The sequence below is a fragment of the Palaemon carinicauda genome, chromosome 7 (assembly GCF_036898095.1).
Source record: "Palaemon carinicauda isolate YSFRI2023 chromosome 7, ASM3689809v2, whole genome shotgun sequence".
NCBI lineage: Eukaryota > Metazoa > Arthropoda > Malacostraca > Decapoda > Palaemonidae > Palaemon > Palaemon carinicauda.
The window spans coordinates 143,963,917-143,985,535 of NC_090731.1; the positions used below are offsets into that span (position 1 = coordinate 143,963,917).

At 50.3% G+C, this 21,619-nt stretch overlaps 1 protein-coding gene across 1 annotated transcript in view; it reads left to right on the forward strand.

Annotated features, from left to right (window-relative positions):
• The first annotated feature begins 230 nt into the window (after window positions 1–230).
• Window positions 231–21,619, forward strand: part of LOC137644054 (tubulin gamma-1 chain) — a 71,474-nt gene continuing 50,085 nt past the window's right edge. The window contains exons 1-3 of the mRNA XM_068376962.1: window positions 231–389; window positions 9,971–10,173; window positions 10,454–10,737. Coding sequence (XP_068233063.1) covers window positions 341–389; window positions 9,971–10,173; window positions 10,454–10,737 — 536 coding nt within the window. The 5' untranslated portion in view covers window positions 231–340. The remainder of the gene's footprint in view (window positions 390–9,970; window positions 10,174–10,453; window positions 10,738–21,619) is intronic.

Below are 21,619 nucleotides of genomic sequence, written 5' to 3' on the forward strand. Positions count from 1 at the left end.
CTGGTAAATCAAATAAATCACAAATATAAATGAAAAACCCAAACTAATATTATGATAACTGATGTTTGTAAAGAAAATAGTTAAGAAATTTAATAGTCATGAACGATAATTATATCAACCGAACTGAAACATTTAGGTAAATCTGAGTACTAAATAAATGGAGGAGGATCTATGAGTATACGGGAAGCTGAATGGTATACCAACGAACTGTTTGCTGAAACTCAGTTGTTACTTCTCATTCAAAATCCAAAACATTTTGGCGGAGTTCGACTTTCGAGGTGTGTCAGCTGAGAGAAGCATATTAGTAAACAAAAACAAGACCCCAAACAGACAATAAGTCATGCCTTGTGAAGTAATTACCCTCCAGCTGGGCCAGTGTGGAAATCAGAGTGAGTAGTGATTTGAGTCATTGTCTTAGTTTAAATGTAGTTATGCTAAATAATATGGCCCTAGGAGGATTTAGTATATGGTGTTCAAAATACTGTATTTGAAAATTCCATTCGTTTATGCCAGTTCAGTACTAACTTTGTGACCAATGTTGTACTATAAAAACGATGGTGGAATTATATAATATTAAAGTTAACGTGCCTATGTAATTTATGCCCAACATCATATATAAACTGGATGTGTATGAGAGGTCGTATATGTGCTGTGCTATTCGTTCATATGTTTATGCATAACAATATAACCCCCCCCCCCAAAGCCTGTCAACTCCTTTACGGAGAAAGGTAACCCCAAAGAAATTTTATGGGCAACAATAGGCTGATAATCTCTGATCAGAATTACATCCTCAAGAGAGTATGGGAGACCTAACAGGATACCTCCGATAAAAGAACCGAAGCCTTTGTATATCAGCGACCAGTTCCCTCAGCGAGCTTAAAATATGAGCACCAACTAAACTAAACTTTCCCTCCCCCTAACCTATCCTACAAGCTGTGTCCTTACATACTTACCTAACGGGGTGGCTAACGCCCCCCTGCGACCCCCCTTACACTGCTGTATTCATAGTCAGCCGTCATCGTACATAAAAGTGGCTGCTATTGTTCATACACCCCAAATAACCTAACTATTTTACCACCCTCTATATCTGATATATCTGACAGAAAAAATTAATTTTTTATTTTTATTCTGATACTAAGGTATATATTTTCAGTTCCACCTTGCACTAATATGTCTAGGTATTTTTCTTTACATGATCTTGCTTTTGCCAATTAGCGAATCCTTTGTATAATGATGGACAGGACCTCGCAGGTTTCAGAGAACACCCTCCAACCTAACCTGCAAGAAATGTTGGGTAAAGTCTTACTGTATTACAGGTTATCAGGGTTCCCCCATTATTGGTGGATATAAATATATATATATATATATTTCTGAAACTATTCATTTGCAACAGGAACGAGTGTCATTTTCGAAGAGAACAGACCTTTTTCTATAGGAATAAGTAGTTTTTTCCCTAGGTTACATTACCCTGTAATACAGTACAATAATACCACCTACTGGCCAACCGAGTAGGCCCCTCATAGACTGCTCTATTCTTAGCAATAGAATTGAAAATAATGGAGATCAAGTTAGGTAGGGTTAGCTTAGGGTAATACTAAACATGTCTAATTAATTTCACTGAAATTTGAATATCTCGTTGATACTGATTTCCTCTACAACTTGAATATATGATAGACGTCTGTTTTCATAGGAAACAGTATTACTAATATTTGGCTCCATTATTGAAGAAAGATTTAGTTGGCAATATTTATTTTTGTGACAACAGACCTTGTCCTGGAAAAGTTACATGGAGGAAAATCTTCTGGGTAGAGCACAATTGTGTTAATAAAAATAACAAAGTAATTTGATCTTACACAAACTTTTCGTTCTTTATTATGGATTTATGTTTCAGTGCGAGCTGGAATTTAGCTGTAAACTTTTGCACGAGGTGTCAACAACCCTCCACTAGTTAGCAGGGATCATAGGGAATTGACCAACTCACCCAATGAGATCCAGCCCTTTTTTTTAATTCGGTGGAGTGAACACTTATCCTTCCGCTCTTCTGTTAACCCCTTTAACTAGCCGTAAAACTTATTAAATTTTCCTTTCACTTTCGGGTGTGCATGCAGTTGTGATCATGCGGGTTTGCCCTAGCATGTCGGTCATGGAAACTGAGCTTCACTGGCTTTGCCCTGTGTGCAGATGGCACTTTTGAAATTAGGCTTCTCCATTCGGCAAGTGCCTCGAGTGGCCATCCTCCCAGTGGAAGTGGTGCGGTAGGTGAAGGAAGTAGAAACCTGAAAGGGATTCTTCTCATTAGGAGTCGCCCTCGAGGTTGAAGAAGTCCAAACTTCTTTCTCCTGTACCTCGTACTCTCCTCTACTGCTCATTCTTGTTTGGCTTCCTCCTGAGGCACGTTGCTTCTCATTTGACTTCCTCGAGAGGGCCATCGTGTAAGAGTAATTACTATTTGTTCCAACACGGAAACTTACCTCAAACTACTTTGTTAGGAGTACCTGGAATCTCCTCTCATCCGACCAGAGTTTTGTGTAGTTTACCCTACTTCCGTTTTCTGTGAGGGCTAACCTCAGGCGGAAGGATACGTGCCCTGAGTCTAGGCCCGTGTCAGGGAGTGTGCTAGCTTGGGCCTAGGGCTGGGAAGTCATGTGGTGCGTTTCTGTCTAAGCCGGAGGTAGACCCTCATTCCTTGTGCTCGTCGTGCAGGGGCAGAGTGTGTTCCCCGTCGGACACGTGTCCGGAGTGCTTTTCGTGGAGTGAGGTGCAGTAGGTACGCTTCGGTACCAAGAAGAAGAAGTCTTCCAAGAGGTCGCCCAAGAAGGCTAGCACCTCTTCGCCCTTAACATCTCCAGGAGGAACGTCAGATAGAGCTTCGCTTCCACCTTCCCCTACCCAGAGTAGGGGACGAGGTAAGTCCGTTGCGGGGAAGAAGCCAGAGACTCTTCCCCAGGAGTCTGTTCTTCATGATAGTGGGGTAGCAGCTTCTTTCCAGGCAAGTGGGGGGCCTGAAGGTGAGGTTAGTGGGGGTCCTAGAGACGATGCCCTGGTGCTCGCGGGTCACGTCTCGTCTGATGATCCCATGTGGAGTAAGAATGTCCCTGTCTCTTCGCCCGCATCATGGTCATGTTTTTCAGGTACCTCTGCAGCTGAAGGCACCCCAGAGAAGGAAGACTCACCGTCGGCGGATCCCCTCGAATGGGTGCCTCCGAGGACGCCCTGTAGGTCCCCGTTGAGGTTGGAGGAAGGCCTCGGATCCTGGTTCCCTAGCGTAGAACGCCCACGCTCTCCCCCAGCTCCACCTTCGTCAGTACTGGATGTGTTCCTGCAGCCTACGCCCTCCGTAGCCCAGCAAGTCGTTCAGGTGACCACTCTCCATGCCCCTGCCCCCTTGTAGGAAATTCAGGAGGAGCAGATCACCAGGGGAAGATTGGGTCGTCATCCCCCGCAGTAAGCTCGTGGACTTTACTTCGGTCCCGAGCACTTTGGGTTGGCGTCTCAGAAACAAGTCTCCAGGAAGGTTCTCCGCCAGCCACAAGCTAGAACCTCGTTGGGACTCGGCCCCGCGGACTTCATCCGACAGGCGTAAGACCGCGAAGGTGTCGACTCAATCCGCCCAGCGGAGAGAGTCGCCTCTTCGGACGGGCAGCCGCATCGCGTCCTCGAAAGTAGCACCGAGGACCCTAGACAAGGAGAGACGGCTTCCTCCGTCGGGCAAGCCCACGGAAGCCTCGTCCTCCACGACGAAGGACAGACAGAGGACGGAGGCCCTCGCCGCCACGGCAATGCCCGTCCTGCGTCCAGAGCCTTGCGCGGCGGCATCCGCCAGAAGAATTCCTCCTAGAGAAGCAGGCCGCCAGACGGAGGACGTCGACGACAACGCGGAGAGTGCGCCAGCGGAGGACTCGGCCTCCAGGAGGGTGATAGGCCTCATTAGGAAGCACCACCGTATAGAGGAACCTGAACCCTCCGACGAGGACGCCTGGCACTCTAGCCTCAATAGGCTAATGGGGGCCCCCGTCCAGCAAAGGCCTTCGTTGGCTCTTCCAGTGGCCAGGGACATGAGGCTCGGTAGAGCTCATGTCAACAAGATTGTGGCTGGTAATGCAGAGGCCCCCAAATCTCAGAGCTCCTCGAAGTTACTCCAGGGACTGAGGTCCCAGAGTAAATTCTATCTACCAGAAGGACAGCGCCCAGGGGCCTGCAAGATGGAGGCCTCCCTCCTAGTTTTAGGCCAAGGGGCCCCGGAAGACAGAGCCTCATCAGCCCCAATCTGTTTCTCCCAGTCAGAGGCGACGATGATGGAGGAGATGGCGAAAGACCTAGCCAACGTCGCCTCTTGGCTAGACTGGTGGGCTTCCACTCTTGTAGGTATGCAATCCTCTTGCGACCTCTCAGTTCCGGGGAATCAGGCTCTCCTGAAGGAGCTGATTATCTCGGGAGGTAGGGCACTGAAGTTCTTGGCATACCAGTCCCTAGCCCAATCAGCCAACTGGGTGCTTCGGAGGAGAGAAACGGTCCTGAGCAAGCTGTCTAGACGGATACCGGACAGAGAAGCGAGGGCCCTCAGGAGCCTGCCCTTGTGGGAAGACGTCCTCTTTCCCCTGAAGGAAGCAGAGGAAATCATGGAGAAGGTCCAGAAGCGGGAGGATGTGAGTGTTCCCAGACCCCAAGTACTGCGGAGACCCACCCACAGGAGGTCTGCGTCCGATGGGCCTAATACTCCTCGAGCCTCGCCTAGCCAGCCCAGGAGAGACGCCCCAACAGCTCCTTGGTCGCAGCTGTTGCAGCCCTCCCGTAAGGGAGCAGTTTCAGCTCCAGCCTCCTTTAGGACTTCCTACTCGGCCTCCAGGAGGGGGCGTACAGGTCGTTCCTCTAGAAGGAGATAGGGAGAGAGGCCCCCTACTCCTGCCCAAGCCTCAGGTGGGGGGATGCCTCAGACATTTTTGGCAAACATGGAAAAACCACGGAGCAGACCCGTGGACAGTAACAGTGTTAAAGGAAGGGTACAGGCTACCGTTTCTGGCAGAACCTCCGCCCCTGATTCCAGCCAGTCGGGCGGAGTGGTTGGCGCCCAAGGACCCTTTGAAGAGGACAGCCTTGCAGGAGGAAGTCTCCACGATGTTGGCGAAGGGAGCAATGGAAACGGTACAGGAGCCGGGCCCGGGCTTCTACAGTCGGCTCTTCCTGGTGGAGAAGGCAACGGGAGGGTGGAGACCGGTCATAGACCTCTTGGCCCTCAACAAGTTTGTGTGCAAGACCAACTTCAAGATGGACACCCCGAAGTCGGGCCTGGAGTCCTTTAGGGAAGGGGACTTCATGATGTCCATAGACCTCAAGGACGTTTATTTTCAAAATCTAGTTCACCCCTCCAGCAGGAAGTATCTTTGAGTGAAATGGGGTGCCCAGACATTGCAGTTCAAGTCCCTCTGCTTCGGACTGTCCACAGCGCCTCAGGTCTTTACGAGGGTCTTCGCAACAGTCTCAGTGTGGGCTCACGAACGGGGCATCCGCCTGATTCGTTACCTAGACGACTGGTTGCTCCTTTCATCCTCAGAGAAGTTTTGAGGGAACAAGGCGCGAAGCTACTGCAGTTCTGCAAGATTCTGGGCATCACCATCAACCTGGAGAAGTCACATCTGTCACCCTCCACCAGGATGACCTACCTAGGGATGGTCCTAGACTCCCGGCTAGTGACAGCCTTTCCGTCGGAAGAGAGGCTGAACAACTTGGACCAGATCCTTCGCCCCTTCTTGTCGGGACTACCCAGGAGAGCAAAGGACTGGTAGCAGTTAATAGGTCACCTCGTATCATTGGAGAAACTGGTTCTCCAAGGGAGGCTCAAATTCAGGAACATACAATGGAATCTGAAGGGACTCTGGAACCAGGTAGATTCCCCCCACAAGGTGGTTCCCGTGCTCCCGGAAACGAAAGAAGCCCTGGAACGGTGGCAAGACCAGACGAACACCCTCAATGGGATGCCCTTCGCAGCCGAGCCCCCCGAGAGGCTTCTCTTCACAGACGCTTCCAAGGAGGGATGGGGTGCCCGCCCATCTTCTCGGAAGGTCAGCAAGAGGCAGTTGGACGGAGGAAGAAAAGGCACAACACACAAACATCCTAGAGATGAGGGCGGTTCGAAGGGCGTGCCTACAGTTCGTCAGCCTACTACGGGGAAACACTGTGGCACTGATGTGCGACAATGCCACGGTAGTAGCATACAAAAAGAAGCAGGGAGGACTGAAATCGAGGGAGCTGTGTGATCTCACGTTAGAACTCCTGGATTGGGCCGAGTCAGCAGATCACGATCGCAGCAAGGTTCATTCCAGGGAAAAGAAACGTCCTGGCTGACGGACTCAGCAGGATGGGTCAAGTGGTAGGAACCGAGTGGTCCCTGCACCCAGAGGTAGCCAAGCTCATCATCCAGAAATGGGGTTTGCCAGTGATGGATCTCTTTGCGACAAGGCTGAATGCACAACTCCCTGTATTCTGTTCTCCTGTCCCAGACCCAAAAGCGGCGTTGGAGGACGCCTTCCAACACCGGTGGGACAATCTAGACGCATACGCCTTTCTCCCCTTCGCGCTGCTCAGACAGGTGCTCTACGGGGTAAGGATGGCCCACAATCTAAGGATGACTTTGGTAGCGCCTTGGTGGCCGGAGAGAGAGTGGTTCGCGGACCTAAAAGAACTAGCGTGCCTTCCCCCTTGGCCTCTTCCAGACAGGTCGGACCTTCTGAGGCCGCCCCCCTTTCAAAGGTTCCACGACAATCCTCAGTCCCTCCGCCTTCACGAGTGGAGGTTATCGAGCGTCTCCTGAGGAAGGAGGACTATTCAGCAAGAATGGCTGAAAGGATGTCGGGATATCTGAGGCTTTCATCGGCAGCGGTGTACCAGGCTAAGTGGACCACCTTTACGAAATGGTGCTCCTCCAGAAACATCAAGCCGCTGAGGGCCTCCATTCCGGAGATTGCAGACTTCCTGGTACACCTCAGAGACGTAGCTGGTATGTCTATCCCGGCCATCAAGGGAGTACGTGCAGCCTTAGGCCAAGTCTTCCTCCTGAAGGGCATCGATCTGGGTTCCTTGAGACATATCTCAATGCTCATCAAGAGCTTTGAACAAGCATGCCCCCCTCAAGCCGTCAGGGTTCCTCAGTGGGATGTGGCTAGGGTCCTGAAAATGTTAAGTGAACCCCCGTTCGAACCCCTGAAGACATAGTGGACAGATACCTCACCCTCAAGATTGTCTTTCTGTTGGCATTGGCATCAGCTAAGAGGGTGGGTGAGATTCACGGACTGTCTTACGAGGTCTCACACACGAAGGGTTGGCGTGAGCTTTCCTTCAAGTTCGTCCCGGCTTTTGTGGCTAAGACCCAGAATCCAGCAGTTTGGGATCCCAGGTTTGAGGGCTTCTCAATACCAGCAATTCCTCGTTCAGGCAATCCGGAGAACTTGAAGTTGTGTCCTGTCAGAGCCGTAAGGAAATACCTGGAGAGGATGGCTAATCTCCGTCCTGGTATTCAGGCAATCCGAAGGACTTGAAGTTGTGTCCTGTCAGAGCCGTAAGGAAATACCTGAAGAGGACGGCTAATCTCCGTCCTGGTATCAAGAGCCTTTTCATCTCCACAGGTACAGTGAAAAAGCCGGTTTCGAAGAACACTATATCTTTCTGGCTAAGACAGGTGATTATCAGGGGCTATAGCAGTGCGGGCGTTCCCCTGCCGGGTAAACCCAGGCCCCATGACATTAGGGGTCTAAGTACCTCCCTAGCTTTCGAAAGGAACATGGCAGTGGCTCAGATCCTAAGAGCAGGCACCTGGTCTAACCAGTCTACCTTCACAACGCACTACCTGAAGGAATGTTCGAGAAAGTCCCTGGATGGGTTCTCTATAGGAACAGTCATCTCCGCGCTCCAAGTGATTTAACGGTATAGCCCCAGGTACAATCGTGGGTACTAAGACCAAGAGACACAGGTTCGTTTCCCTAAAAACCCACTTGCTCTTCCTTCCCCCTCTTTCCCTCGGAGAATGACTCGGGTAGAGCCTGCACAAGACCTCAAGTCACAACATCATCAAAGGACATGTCTACGAGGAATTCTTGCACAGGTGAGTTACTTAGACACTAACATGAGCTCTTTGTGTAGTTTTCTCCTACGTTTCGTTTTCTGATCACCTTTGAACCTAGCCCCCTATCTAGGTTCCTTTTCATCCTGCTTAGCTAGGTCTAGGGGTCAAGAAGGACACTCCCACCTCCTAAAGTGTAAGTCTCCTAAGAAAGTAGTTCGAGGTAAGTTTCTGTGTTGGAACAAATCACAAATTTTAAGTAATTTGTATTTTCCTAACATACTTACCTCGAACTACTTTCGGGTAATGACCCGCCCTTCCTTCCCCAAGTGCCTTACTGACCCTTTAAGTAACTAAGCAACCAAGAACTTACTGAGGGTCGAGACCCAAGCTAGCACGCTCCCTGACATGGGCCTAGTCTCAGGGAACGTATCCTTCCGCCTGAGGTTAGCCCTCACAGAAAACGTAGGGTAAACTACACAAAACTCTGGTCGGATGAGAGGAGATTCCAGGTACTCCTAAGAAAGTAGTTCGAGGTAAGTATGTTAGGAAAAATACAAATTACTTAAAATTTGTGATTTTACCCCTGGACAACTTGTGGGCCGGGAAGGCCCTGCCACTTCCTCCACCAATTAGGTGGCACCCTACACCCAGGCAGAATCTACCTTACATCAGTTGTGGCTTTCCTCTGGGCTTTTGAGTTCCCTGGCTAAGGATTGGCTTTAGGAGGTTCTGAAGCTTGGGGCACCGTATGAGTGCACATCTGACTTCGCAGGGGTTGGTCGTGACCATCCTCACAGAGCCGCTGGAAGGGAGTTCCTTCCAGTCAGTTTCGTCCCCCCAGCAGATAATTCCTCCCTCCCCCACCTGAGGAATTGTAGCCTGGTTCTTAGGAGTTCCCGCTCACTGAGTTCGCTCAGTTGTAGGTTCCTCCACTCTTCGAGGATGGTCGTTTTTCTCGCCAGTGAGAGAGGGTGTCTTTCCTTGAATGATCCCTATCTCAAGTTCCTCGTAAGCGAGTTTGCGAGTCTTCGATTCCCTTGCTCTAGCTCTTTGCAACACCCGGGTGATTGTGGCCAATGACTCCCTGGAGTCAAAGCTTCATTTCACCGTGCCCCCCAGGCACAACAAACCTCTGTTGTGCTGCCAATTTATCCATGAGTATGCCCTGAACTAAAGCCGAGACTGCCAGGTGAATTCCAAAATCAAATGAATTATACCAGTTTGAAATGGCAGTTGATGTTAATTACACCATACCCATTTGAAAAAATCCATAGACTACTTCATGCTTGTCATTAGTATCAATCCTGGAAGTAAATATACTGTATGTATAATTGCAGCGATGAGTTCTAACCTAATCTTACATCCAATAGTATGGTGGGTTCTTAGCTGGCTGGGGAAGGTAAAGTGCCTAACCTGACTCAAGAGAGCCAGAAATCTGGAAATTACAAGGATGTGCTTTAACTTAACTTAACCTAACCTAAATTAATGTAACCTATCCTTAACTAACCTAACCTAAATAAATCTAACCTATCCTAACCTAACCTAACCTAATCTAACATGCTGGGTCTTTACCCTACTGATGCACATCCATTGAACCCTCTCACATAAATTGACCTCGAGGGCAGTAAGTTAAAAAACCTGGAACTTAACACAATCTTAACCTTGCACATCATGCATTACCTTGCATGTAGTCCACTCTTATATCTCCCTTATAGTATTTCACAGGTTTACATAATTCTTACTGTAAGTTTGGGGAATTTATGTTTTTAACTAGAAATCATCTGCTTTGGTAGAACGGAAGATATATCTTAAAAACTGGATGATTATCCTCTTAGAAAGTTCTTTATAGATATCAGATACTTTTAGGTGCATGTATTTTATGTTACTCAGGTTTTCCATGTTTGTATTTTGCAGTTGGGTTTGAGTTTTGGAAAAAATTATGTGCAGAACATGGCATCTCACCAGAAGGAACATTAGAAGATTATGTTACAGAAGGAACAGACCGGAAGGACGTATTTTTCTACCAAGCAGATGATGAACACTATATCCCACGTGCTGTATTGTTGGATTTGGAGCCTAGAGTTATCCACAGCATCATGAATTCAGAATATGCCAAAGTAAGTTTTATGGGGAATTATAATTTACAAATTATATATTAGAACTGTGTGGTCATTGTGTATTTAGTGTAGCATTAGTCTGTAGAAGTAAGTACAGTATAGTCTGCTTCATAACCTTAAGAGCTAGCCAATAAATCAATGATGATTAAGTGGGATTATGAGGTGATGGAGTCTCATTTACATTCATGAATTATAGCAGAGATAAGGTAATGTTAGTATATATCTAAAATATTTTTCTATGACTTTTAAAGATGACTAATCAAGTTATGTTTTGTTGCAGCTTTACAATCCAGAGAACATCTTCATGTCAAAACAAGGTGGAGGTGCTGGCAATAACTGGGCTTGTGGTTTCAGCCAAGGAGAACGTATTTATGACGAGGTGTTTGATATAATTGACAGAGAAGCTGATGGCTCTGATAGCTTAGAAGGATTTGTGCTGTGTCACAGCATAGCAGGTGGTACAGGATCAGGTCTGGGATCATATATTCTTGAGAGGCTGAATGACAGGTTTCCAAAAAAACTTGTACAAACCTACTCAGTCTTCCCCAACCAGGATGAAATTAGGTGAGATGTGTAATCCAAATGCTTTGTTTTTTTAATATTGGAGCATTAATATACAACGTTTTTGGGCTCAAGCCATGTCGTCCTGATGGAAGCTTCCTATAGACAGCTTTCTAAGGGATATTTGGCTACAGTGATACTCCCAGAGAATTGACCATAGGTTTCCAGAATTCTAACTCCTGGCGCGAGTATCCTTAAAATTTCTCTTAAGGGTATTGCATAATATCAGGAGACGTGTATCTTGAATACGACACATGGCAATCTTCACCCCAAATAGCGTTTTCGCTCCGAGGGGGAAGAGTGGCAAAATTGAAGGGGAGCCGTTATCAAGGTTACCATTCCTCCCCTGCTATTACAGGGGTCCAAGATGGTGCTCATTCCTATTTTGGTAGCGATTTTGCACAGTGTTTTCCCTACTTGTCTAGTATTTGTTCCGTAACTGAAATACAAACCACGCTATTTAATAAGGGGAGTATTACTTTCGGCGTAGCAGAAATGACGAGCCATTAGAATTAATGAGAGATTACTACCCCCTCGCTAGTTAACGAGGGGGTAGGGAGGGGTAGCTTGCTACCCCTCCCCCCCTCACACACCTGTGATTACAGTAGCTCACTTTACTTTTGGATCGGGTGATGAACAGACGTGTCTGCTCCCACCCTCGCATTGACAGCCTTTGATCTTGTTTTGCTTTTTCTTTTCAGTTGGCCTCTACCATGCGGAAGTGTCCCGGATTACCTGACCGCCCTTGTGGTACTTATATGTTGGCAGTCGACACGGACCCTCACACCTTATGTCCTTTTTGCAGGGGCCAACGGTGTGATAGAGACAAAGTGTGTGGTGAGTGTAGGGAATGGTCTACCTCCCAGTGGGAGAGGTTTTCCCGGCGCCGGAAGAAGTCCAAACAGGATCTTTCTCCTTCAAGGATTTCCTTGAAGAAAGAACATCCCAAGGACTCTTCATCCGTAGCCTGAACCTCCTCCGAAGCTCCCACTCGATCGAGCTCTTCCGAGAGGCCGTTGAGTGGTTGCGTAGGCTGTACTTATGTTGACCGACCTCAGGGTTCGGGAGAGGGAGTTGCCTCCCATAGCGAGGCAGCTGCTCCTCCTCCCCCGGGGGAGGATATTTCTAATAATGTTTCTAACAATGAGTTATTGCAGCTTGGGGCTTCAGGGTTCGCCCTCCAAGGAAGCTCTGTTTGACATAATCAGGTTTGGGGGCTGCTGTCAAACAGTCGCCAGCAGTAGCGGAGGTCGACCCTCTGTCTATCGTCGACGTTGTTATGGCAGAGGCTTCCGACGAGTTAGGTCAAACCTCTGCTTTGGTTGATGTAGCTGAAGGCTTAGTTCCCCCCTCTGAACATCCTTCGAGGGAGGAGCTAAGTCCAACGGTCTCTCCTGCAAGTGTTTCTCCCCCTCGGGGGAGTTCACTAACAGAGACTCCTCTTCGGAGGACTGATGATGGTCTGCCTGCTGCACCCAGAGGACGTATCCGACGGAAGGCTTGCCCTCCTCTTCGCCGTAGAGGCCTTTCTTCTCCTCACAAGGGAGTTTGGAGGTGCCTCTTCGGTTCCTCGCCCTCGCAGTCCCCCGCAGAGGATCCTCCTCGCCGTGCACCGACCGTTACAGCTGCATCCCTGGACCTCTCTGCTGATTGTTCACGATCTCTTACACCTGCCAGACCTTGGACCTGCCATCTCCGTTCCTGGCCGCTGACGTGCTTTGGGCTCCCACGCACCCCGTTATCCAACGGGCACCGGTCCCTTCGGGGCAAAAGGTGCTTTCTCACATTGTGAGTAAGTCCCTTAAGTGCCAGGTTTATCCTGCGCACCCATGTTCTCCTGCACAATTGCGGGCAAACGCTCACCTGCTGTTCCTGAGTCTTCACTGCAGAATCATCCTGTGCCAGGGACAACGCGCCAGCGATCTCCTGTGTTCGAGTCTACTCGCCAGCGCTCTCCTACTTGCCAGCGCTCACCTGCGCACCAGCGCTCACCTGTGCGCCAGCAATCCCCTATGGCAGAGTCTACGCGCCAGCGCTCTCCTGCTCGCCAGCGCTCTCCTGCTCGCCAGCGCTCACCTGCGCGCCATAGATCTCCTGTACGCCAGCGATCTTCTCCTCGCCTGCGCACAACTGCGCGCCATCACACTGATGCGCGCCACGCGCGCCCACGATCTCCAGCTCGCCAGCGCTCCCCACCTGCGCGCCAGTGTTCGCCTGCGCGTCAGCGCTCACCTGCGCGCCCATGATCCTCAGATCTGGGGCACTGGAAGGAAGATCCTTTCTTCCCCTTCATATCAGCGATCTCCTACGGACCTCGCCTCCTCGTCAGCCCTCACCTGCAGGTGTGCCACTGCGCGCAGTCTCCATCGCTCGCACCTGCTGCAGCCCCTGGTGTGCGCCCTTCTAGAGGTCCCCGAGATCCTGCACGCCCACGCACCCTTGAGGTATCACCTACGCGCGTGCTAGCGCCTTCAAACCCTGCTGCGCACCCTCTGCCCTCGCCAGAAAGCGCACCTCTGCCTTCGCCAGAATGCGCACCTCTGCCTTCGCCAGAATGCGCACCTGCGCGCCACCGATCACCTGCATGCACCTTCTCCTGCGCGCCATCGCTCGCCATAGATCGCCTGCGCACCCACGCGCCCCCTCGCCAGTGTGCAGTCACTCGCCTGCGCGCCAGTGCTCACCTGCGCGCCAGCGCTCGCCTGCGGGCCGTCGCTCTCCTGCACGCCAGCGCTCACCTGCGCGAACATTCGCCCGCGCACGAGCCAGGGAAAATCCTACCACGCAAGCACCAACGCGATTCCCAGCGCAATTCCCACCGGGATTTAAAGCGCAAGCCCCCGCGCGAAGCTATAGGAACGAGAGCTTCCAGGTCGTCTTCACGTTCCTCCCCCACAAGCGCAGAACAGCGAGCTCGCAGGAGGAGGGGAAATCTCCGGGTTGGTCCAGGAACCAACCTTCTTCTTCCCTTTCCTTTCAGACAGTACCAGTAGTTGTTTCTACTCCGAAGGATCGGCCGATCCCCTTCCCTTCAGAGGGTGTCTGGGACAGCGCAGCTGTCAGTAAGCAGCCTTGGTTCGGGTCCCTTATCAGAGCTGTCGTGCAGGCGGTCAAACCTGCCTTCGCTGAGATGGGCCTCAAATCAATGGCAGCTCCGACCCCACTGAAGAGGAAGAGAGGAGTAGAAGTCGTGGGGACTTCTCCCAGGGCCAAGCTGGCTCCTAGGAAATCCTTGAGGCAGGCTCCTTCCCCCCCAGACTTTCTCTCCCTCTCCTGTGGACGTAGACTTTCCGTCCCCGGGGGAGTCTACCAAGGCGAGGCGTTCTCCCATCGCACCAATGGGGGCAACCCCGCCTAGCACAGAAGGATCGTCCAGGGGTGGGGCGGAGAGGAGCCCTCAGACTTCGTTGTTGGAGACCTGTATTCGGCCCAGGAGGGAACCAAAGGACTCCAAGACCATCCCCAAGTCGTCCTCTAGGATCCGTCCAGAGCCAGCAAGACCCGCGGAGAACGTCCACGTGTCCCCCAAGAAGAGCCTTTGGGGACTGGAGACTTTGCTGCCAATTCTTGAGGAGGGGAGCCATAGGAGTCAGAGCATGCCTTCTGGCAGGTCCTGACCCTGATGAGGCATCTCAACGGGTTCCCAGACCCTGAGAGTGCCCCTCGTAAGGGCAAGGACTCGGTCCTGGACCGAGTCTTTGGCACCCAGAAACCCGCTAAGGCCAGTGCGGCTTTGCCCTGGTCCCAAGGGGTGAAGAGTGCCAGGGATAAGGTCGAGGGGCAGCTCTCTGAGCTCGCCTCCTCAAGCCGTTCCACTGCTGGCAACAAACTCCACCCTCCTCTTCGTATCCACCAGAGGAGGTACTTCGAGATCATGGAAGAGTCTTACTTAGCTCTTCCCGTGCACCACTCTGTGGAAGAACTTGCCAAGGGAGTTCCTCTAGATAGGTTCTCTAGCCGGCAGGTGTCCTTCTCGGCTGCAGATATCAGAAGTCAGGAGAAGGTTGCAAAGTGTGCCATGCAGGCTACTGGGATCTCTTGGCATCCTGTTGCGATCCGAGGACCTGTCCAAGGAAAGCACCAGGAAGGCCCTGGAGACCTTCCTCCTTTCGGGCACCCGCACCATTGAGTTTCTGGCCCACCAAGTTTCGAACTCGTGGGCCAATTCAATCCTAAAACGACGTGATGGGGTGGCAGAAAGGTTCCATACAAAGGTCCCAGCCGTCGAGGTCAGCAGGCTCAGACATTCTTCCCTCCTGGGAAAGAATCTGTTCGAGCCCAAGGGCGTGGAACAGGCAGCTGAGAGGTGGAGGAAGTCAAACCGAGACTCTCCTTCATAGGGCTCTTACATCAAAGCCCTATAAACCTCCAGCACCTCAACAACCTCGCCAGTCCAAGATGACGAAACCGGCAACGGCAGCAAAGGTAACAGTGTCAAAGCCCTTACCGGTCAAAGACAGGAAAGGCAAAAAGTCCTCCAGGGGAGGTAAAAATCATAGATGGAGCGGCCAAGGCCACAAACGCTAGGATTGGCAGTCCCCCTGCATGTCCACCAGTGGGGGATGCCTAAAAAGTTGCGGGATCAGGTGGCAGCACCTTGGGGCCGATTCCTGGACGATTTCCGTAATCAGTCAGGGATATCGCGTCCCGTTCACAACATCTCTACCTCCCCTGACAGCGGATCCAGTGTCGTTGAGCTCCTTTGCCATGGGATCAGCAAAGGGGCAGGCCCTACGGGCAGAAGTCGAGACCATGCTAAAAGAGGACGCTCTCCAGGAGGTCGTCGACGGTTCCCCAGGCTTCTTCAGTCGACTCTTTCTTGTAAAGAAGGCGTCTGGAGGCTGGAGACCAGTCATCGACCTCTCAGCGCTGAACAAGTTTGTCAAACAAACTCCATTCAGCATGGAGACGGCAGACATGGTCAGACTTGCAGTGAGACCACAAGACTTCATGTGTACACTGGACCTGAAGGACGCGTACTTCCAGATCCCAGTTCATCCGTCTTCAAGGAAGTACATAAGATTCAGCCTAGACAACAAGATCTACCAGTTCAAGGTGCTGTGTTTCGGTCTCTCCACAGCACCTCAGGTGTTTACCAGAGTGTTCACCCTGATATCTTCGTGGACACACAGGATTGGCATCCGTCTCCTCCGTTATCTGGATGACTGGCTGATCCTGGTAGAGTCGGAGTCGACCCTTCTTCGACACCGAGACAAGCTTCTGGAAGTTTGCCAAGATCTAGGGATCGTGGTAAACCTCGAGAAGTCTTCTCTGCTTCCAACTCAACGACTGGTATATCTAGGCATGATCTTGGACACCAATTTCCACATAGCCTTCCCATCAGACGACAGGATAGCAAGGCTGAGGAGGGTCGCAGACCCTTTCCTCAGACGAGAAGAACTTCCAGCCCAAGCGTGGTTACGTCTTCTCGGTCATCTTTCTTCCCTGGCCCGTCTAGTTCCGAACGGCTGCCTCAGGATGAGATCCCTCCAGTGGCGGCTCAAGTCCCGGTGGAATCAAGGACTCGATTCTCCGGACGTCTTGATCCCTATGGGTCCTGCGGAACGGACGGACCTTCAGTGGTGGGTGACAGACGAGAACCTACGAAAGGGAGTGGATCTTCTCGTACTCCCCCCGGATTTGATGCTGTTCTCGGACGCCTCAAAGAAAAGGGGGGGGGGAGGCCCACGTTCTGAACCACAGGACCTCAGGCCTGTGGTCGGAATCAGAAAAGTGCCTCCACATAAATCTGCTAGAAATGGAGGCCGTATTACTGGCACTTATACAGTTCCAACAATACCTGGCGGGCCACTCCGTGGTGGTGATGAGCGACAACACCACGGTAGTGGCTTACATCAACAGGCAGAGAGGTACCATTTCGTAGCAGCTATCCCATCTTGCAGTAGAGATACTGAGATGGACCGAAGTCCACTCGATCCCACTATCAGCTCTTTTCATTCCAGGCAAGAGGAATGTGCTCGCCGACAGTCTGAGCTGGGCATCTCAGATAGTGAGTACCGAGTGGTCTTTGGATCGTCAAGTAGCCAACAAAGTCCTGACTTTGTGGGGTTCCCCGACGGTGGATCTGTTCGCGACAGCTCTGAATTTCAAGCTTCCGCTATACTGCTCCCCAGTCCCGGACCCCAAGGCACTCTGGCAAGATACCTTCCAACAACGGTGAGACAACATCGACGTATACGCCTTTCCCCCGTTCTTTCTGGTGAGGAGGGTACTCAACAAGACCAGAATATCGGTCAACCTTTCAATGACATTAATAGCTCCACTATGGCATCACGCAGAGTGGTTTCCGGACCTTCTGCAGCTCCTGACAGAACTCCCGAGAGAACTCCCTCCACGACACGAGCTACTCAAACAACCACACGCCAACATCTTTCACAAAGCCGTAGCTTAGCTACGACTTCACGCCTGGAGACTATCCAGCATCTCCTCACAGAGAGAGGCTTTTCGCAACAAGTTGCTGAAAGGACGTCTGGACACCTGCGAAAGTCATCCGCAGGGGTCTACCAGGCGAAGTGGAAAGTTTTCTGTGGTTGGTGTCGTGGAAGGGGTATCTCTCCACTCGATGCCACTATTCCAGCAATAGCGGAGTTTCTTGTGTATTTGTGGGAGGAAATGCGCCTTTCAGTCTCGGCAGTGAAAGGTTATCGCTCAGCCTTAAGTCTTGCCTTTAGGCTCAAAGGAATGAACATTTCTTCTTCGCTGGAACTTTCTCTACTCATACAAAGCTATGAACTTGCCCTCCATGGAATGTGGTTCGAGTTCTCAGGTCTCTTAAGAGACCTCCCTTCGAATCATTACACTAGGCTTCTGATCGCCACCTGACATGGAAGACGGTGTTCCTACTCGCTTTGGCCTTGGCCAAGCGAGTCGGTGAACTTCATGGTCTCTCGTATGACATCGCCCATTCAAGGGGATGGGGGGAGGTAACGTTCAGGTTCGTCCCTGAGTTTGTAGCTAAGACTCAGAATCTAGGAGTGCCGGACCCTCGGTTCGACTCTTTCCGGATTTCGAGTCTTCGTTCTGTAACAGATGACACAGACCATCTCCTACTGTGCCCAGTAAGGAGTCTGAGGCACTATCTTAAGAGAACAGCTGCAGTTCGTCCGCGGGTTCAGGCATTGTTCGTGAGCACCGGCAGGACGAAGAGAAGGGTCACTAAGAACACTATCTCAGCATGGATTTGCAGGGTTATCATTCCCTGAATCCTGACCCTCCTCTGTCACGTCGCCCTAGAGCACACGATGTCATGGGCATTGCTACGTCCCTGGCATTCAAGAAGAACTACTCGGTGACGCAGGTTTTACAAGCGGTGGTCTGGAAGCGCCAGACAACCTTCATAGCCCACTACCTGCAAGACGTGACCCTCAGGAGGCTTGATTCGTTCTCTATCGGCCCTATGGTGGCTGCACAACAGCTGGTTTAAACCTCAGGCTCCTTAATGGACAGGTAGCAGAAGGTTGAGGTCATTGTTACCCAGTTTTAGTCTGCATGAATGAAAAGGTATGCCTGGCCCTTATTCTTTTCTTCATTATACCCTCTCTTGGGGAAAGCAGCATCCTGGGTTCTCTGCACAGCTGACCTCGAACCACTGCAGGTAAACCATGTTCCCTTGTGCTCCTAATATTAAGATAATATTGTCACGTCCCCATACCATGACGAGGTGGTATTGGGTACGTCCTATCCTGGAATTCCATCTAAAGGGTTTCAGGTCAACTTCCTAGGACGAGTCACACTTAATTCCTTCACACACAAGCTTACGTAGGCCGCGGTCCTTGCAGAGCAAGGCACTTGCGAGGTGCAGGGACTCCTTATCACCGAGTACTATCACGCTCAGATACTGAGTCCCCGGGCAAAAAGCCAAAAGCCAGAACGGCTGGGGCTTACCACCGTACCTAAGGGTTAAGTCACCCATATTAAATAGCGTGGTTTGTATTTCAGTTACGGAACAAATGACAAATTCGTAGATAATTTGTATTTTTCCTAACTATACAAACCTTAGCTATTTAATCAAACTTGCCCGCCAGCCCTGTCCCCCTGGAAGTCCTACCTCTAAGCAAAGTGAGCTAATCACAGGTGTGGGGGGGGGGGGTAGCAAGTTACCCCTCCCTACCCCCTCGCTAACTAGCGAGGGGGTAGTAATCCCTCGTTAAAATTCTAATGGCTCGTCATTTCAGCTACGCTGAAAGTAATAGTAATATTGAATAGCTAAGGTTTGTATAGTTAGGAAAAATACAAATTATCCACGAATTTGTCATTTTAGATCGCTTATTTTGAGGAATTTACTATGCATTCTACAGCATCCTCTGCCTTTGGAAAGTTGAGTATTTAATCTTTACTTTGTATAATTTTAGTTCCTGTCTCACAGTGAAATTAGCATAATTTAATGTGTTTATTGGAGCAGAGCCGGTCACTGGAGGCGCCATTTTGAGACGCTGTCGTTCGTCATGCATGCTTTATTTAGTCAGCAGAACGATATTTCTGGTATTTAGCTTTAATGAATTATAGCTATTTAGGCAAAAATTATAATAGTGAAGATATGATCATGCAAATAGTTTTCCTCTTCCTAAATGTGTCGATCGTATACAAAAGAGTCTCGGTGATATAGGTAGCCGAGATCTCGCCCTGCGCTAGGCTAACCTAGCCTATGCGCTTTAGTATACTTTCATATATTACCCCCGTTATCCTCGTGTATCGTTTTATCAATTCAACAGGAAATGGTATATCTCCTAGAATTAATTATATAATTCGATACTCGTCTCCTTCGGAGATTTAAGGGTAAACCCTCCTTCCCTCAGAGTCGCCATGGGCGACAACCCTATCTTGGTCTTGCCATAGAGTAGTACACTCCGGCTTGACTAGGCTAGTGTTTTCTGTCTTCCCCCCCTTGCCTGTGAGTATCCCGGCTTGGGTTTTCAACAGTAACTCAGAGTATTCAGTCTTTATGCCGACATCTGGGCTGCTGGGTGAGTACAGTAGTCACTCCCCTGCCGGCTTACAGTTGTTGACATAGGAGGCCTAGCTTCCCTAGTCCGCATCCGAAGTGGTAGTACGATGCCACTGCCGCTGCCACCTCCCTTGCTGTCTAGAAGACAAGTCTTGTTTCGGCAGACCCTAGGCTGAAGAATGGATATTCTTCTGCCGCCCAGGATGGCGCCGATATTGAACTAGTTTCAAATTGTGTTTGGAGATGGCAGGCAATCCTGCCGCCTTCTCCCGACACAACATACAAGACTCTTTCACTGCCCCTCTCTGTCCTTTAGCGATAGCCTAGCCATCGCATGTCTGTGACCGGTGTCATACAATCTCCCCGCGTGCCAGGTAGAACGTGGCGCCGGTCGGGCTCGTACATAGGTGGCTTGATAACCGCTCCGACTTTCCCCTACGGACACAAGGCTCGGGAAAGGTTGTGCCGGCCATGACGGCTCCTGGTGGGAGACCCTTTTGTCTTTGAGTGTTCTTCAGTCCTCCCTTGGACTGCCATCCCTATCCCTGAAACCGGCAGTAGCCGGCAATAGTTCTTGTGGCTGGATGGAAGCTAGAATGATTCGTTCCCCCCTTCCATTTTAACCCTCATTCTGGAGGAAGGCAGTGGGTACAATAATACCTACACCCTTATTTATTGTATTGAAAACTACATTAATAAGGTAGCCCTTCACACCATGCTCTCTCTCTCTCTCTCTCTCTCTCTCTCTGTCGGCTAGTGCTGTCAGGTACTATGCTGCCAGCTGGACCGGTGCCGCCAGGTACTATCCAGACGGCAACATGGCGGCTGAACTACAGTATATGCTTATACAGTAGCCAGTATTTCTGCAGTATTGTACATACTACAGGCAGAAAACTATAGTATATATTATACAGTAGTTTATATTTCCAACATACCCTGTGTATCCTTTCACAGTCTATTGTTGAGACCAAATTTACATTGAAGTGAAGTATTCCTTCAATATACTGATGAAAGTCATTAGTTCATAATTTACCCTACAATATTAATACTTTCTGAAAGGGTCAGTGCTAGTATGCACTAATCTAACACTAGAGGTTAGAACCCTTCTCTTTTGATTTTCCTTTAGTAGGAAATTCTAATATAATATTGGGGGAGGTCACAGCAATTGGTTGGACAGGAGACACAATTATGTGTCTTTCCTATTTCCTTTTAGCTTACTATCCTAAGCTATAATGGTTAAGTTACCAAAACATTTATTGCATGTAACTTAATTATCAAGTGTGATAAATAACAAATACTCATTTCCTTTTCCTTTCTTTACAGGAGGAGCCAAAAATGAAGTGTGAGGTGATCTACTGTAACCACAAGAGTAGAAATTTTTGTGGTCACACTATGTGCAGGTCTCATGCCGCCTGCGCCATTACCACTGAAACCTTACGGTACTGGGACCCCCAGAACTGCAACGTCTGCTCGACCATGATGGCCGAAGGTTTCGGCGACCCCAAGTCAACGGAGTCGAGGGATACAGCACGCGAGAAGCTTCGCAAATGGGTACTAGGGTTCCAGAAGAACTCTCCGGGACCGTACCTTTCAAACGACAGGATGCGTAGTTTGCTGTTTCCCAAAGCGGGTAATGAAGCCGTCGTGCCCCAGCCACGACCCGGGCCTCCCTGCGTCCAGATCGCAGTTGAGGCGGACGTCAGTGAGGCGATGCAAGGCATGGACATCCACCAGGAGGAAAGGATGTCCGAAGTGTCCAGGGACACAGAGAAGGATCTCCTTAGGGACGATCCAGAGGAAGAGTCTACTCTACCTCCCGGAGGAGAAGAGGACGTTGATTCGTCAGAAGTGGAGGAGTCCCTTCCGCCCGTGCCGGCACCAGAGCCGACACCATCTACGTCTTCAGCTCCTATCCCTCCA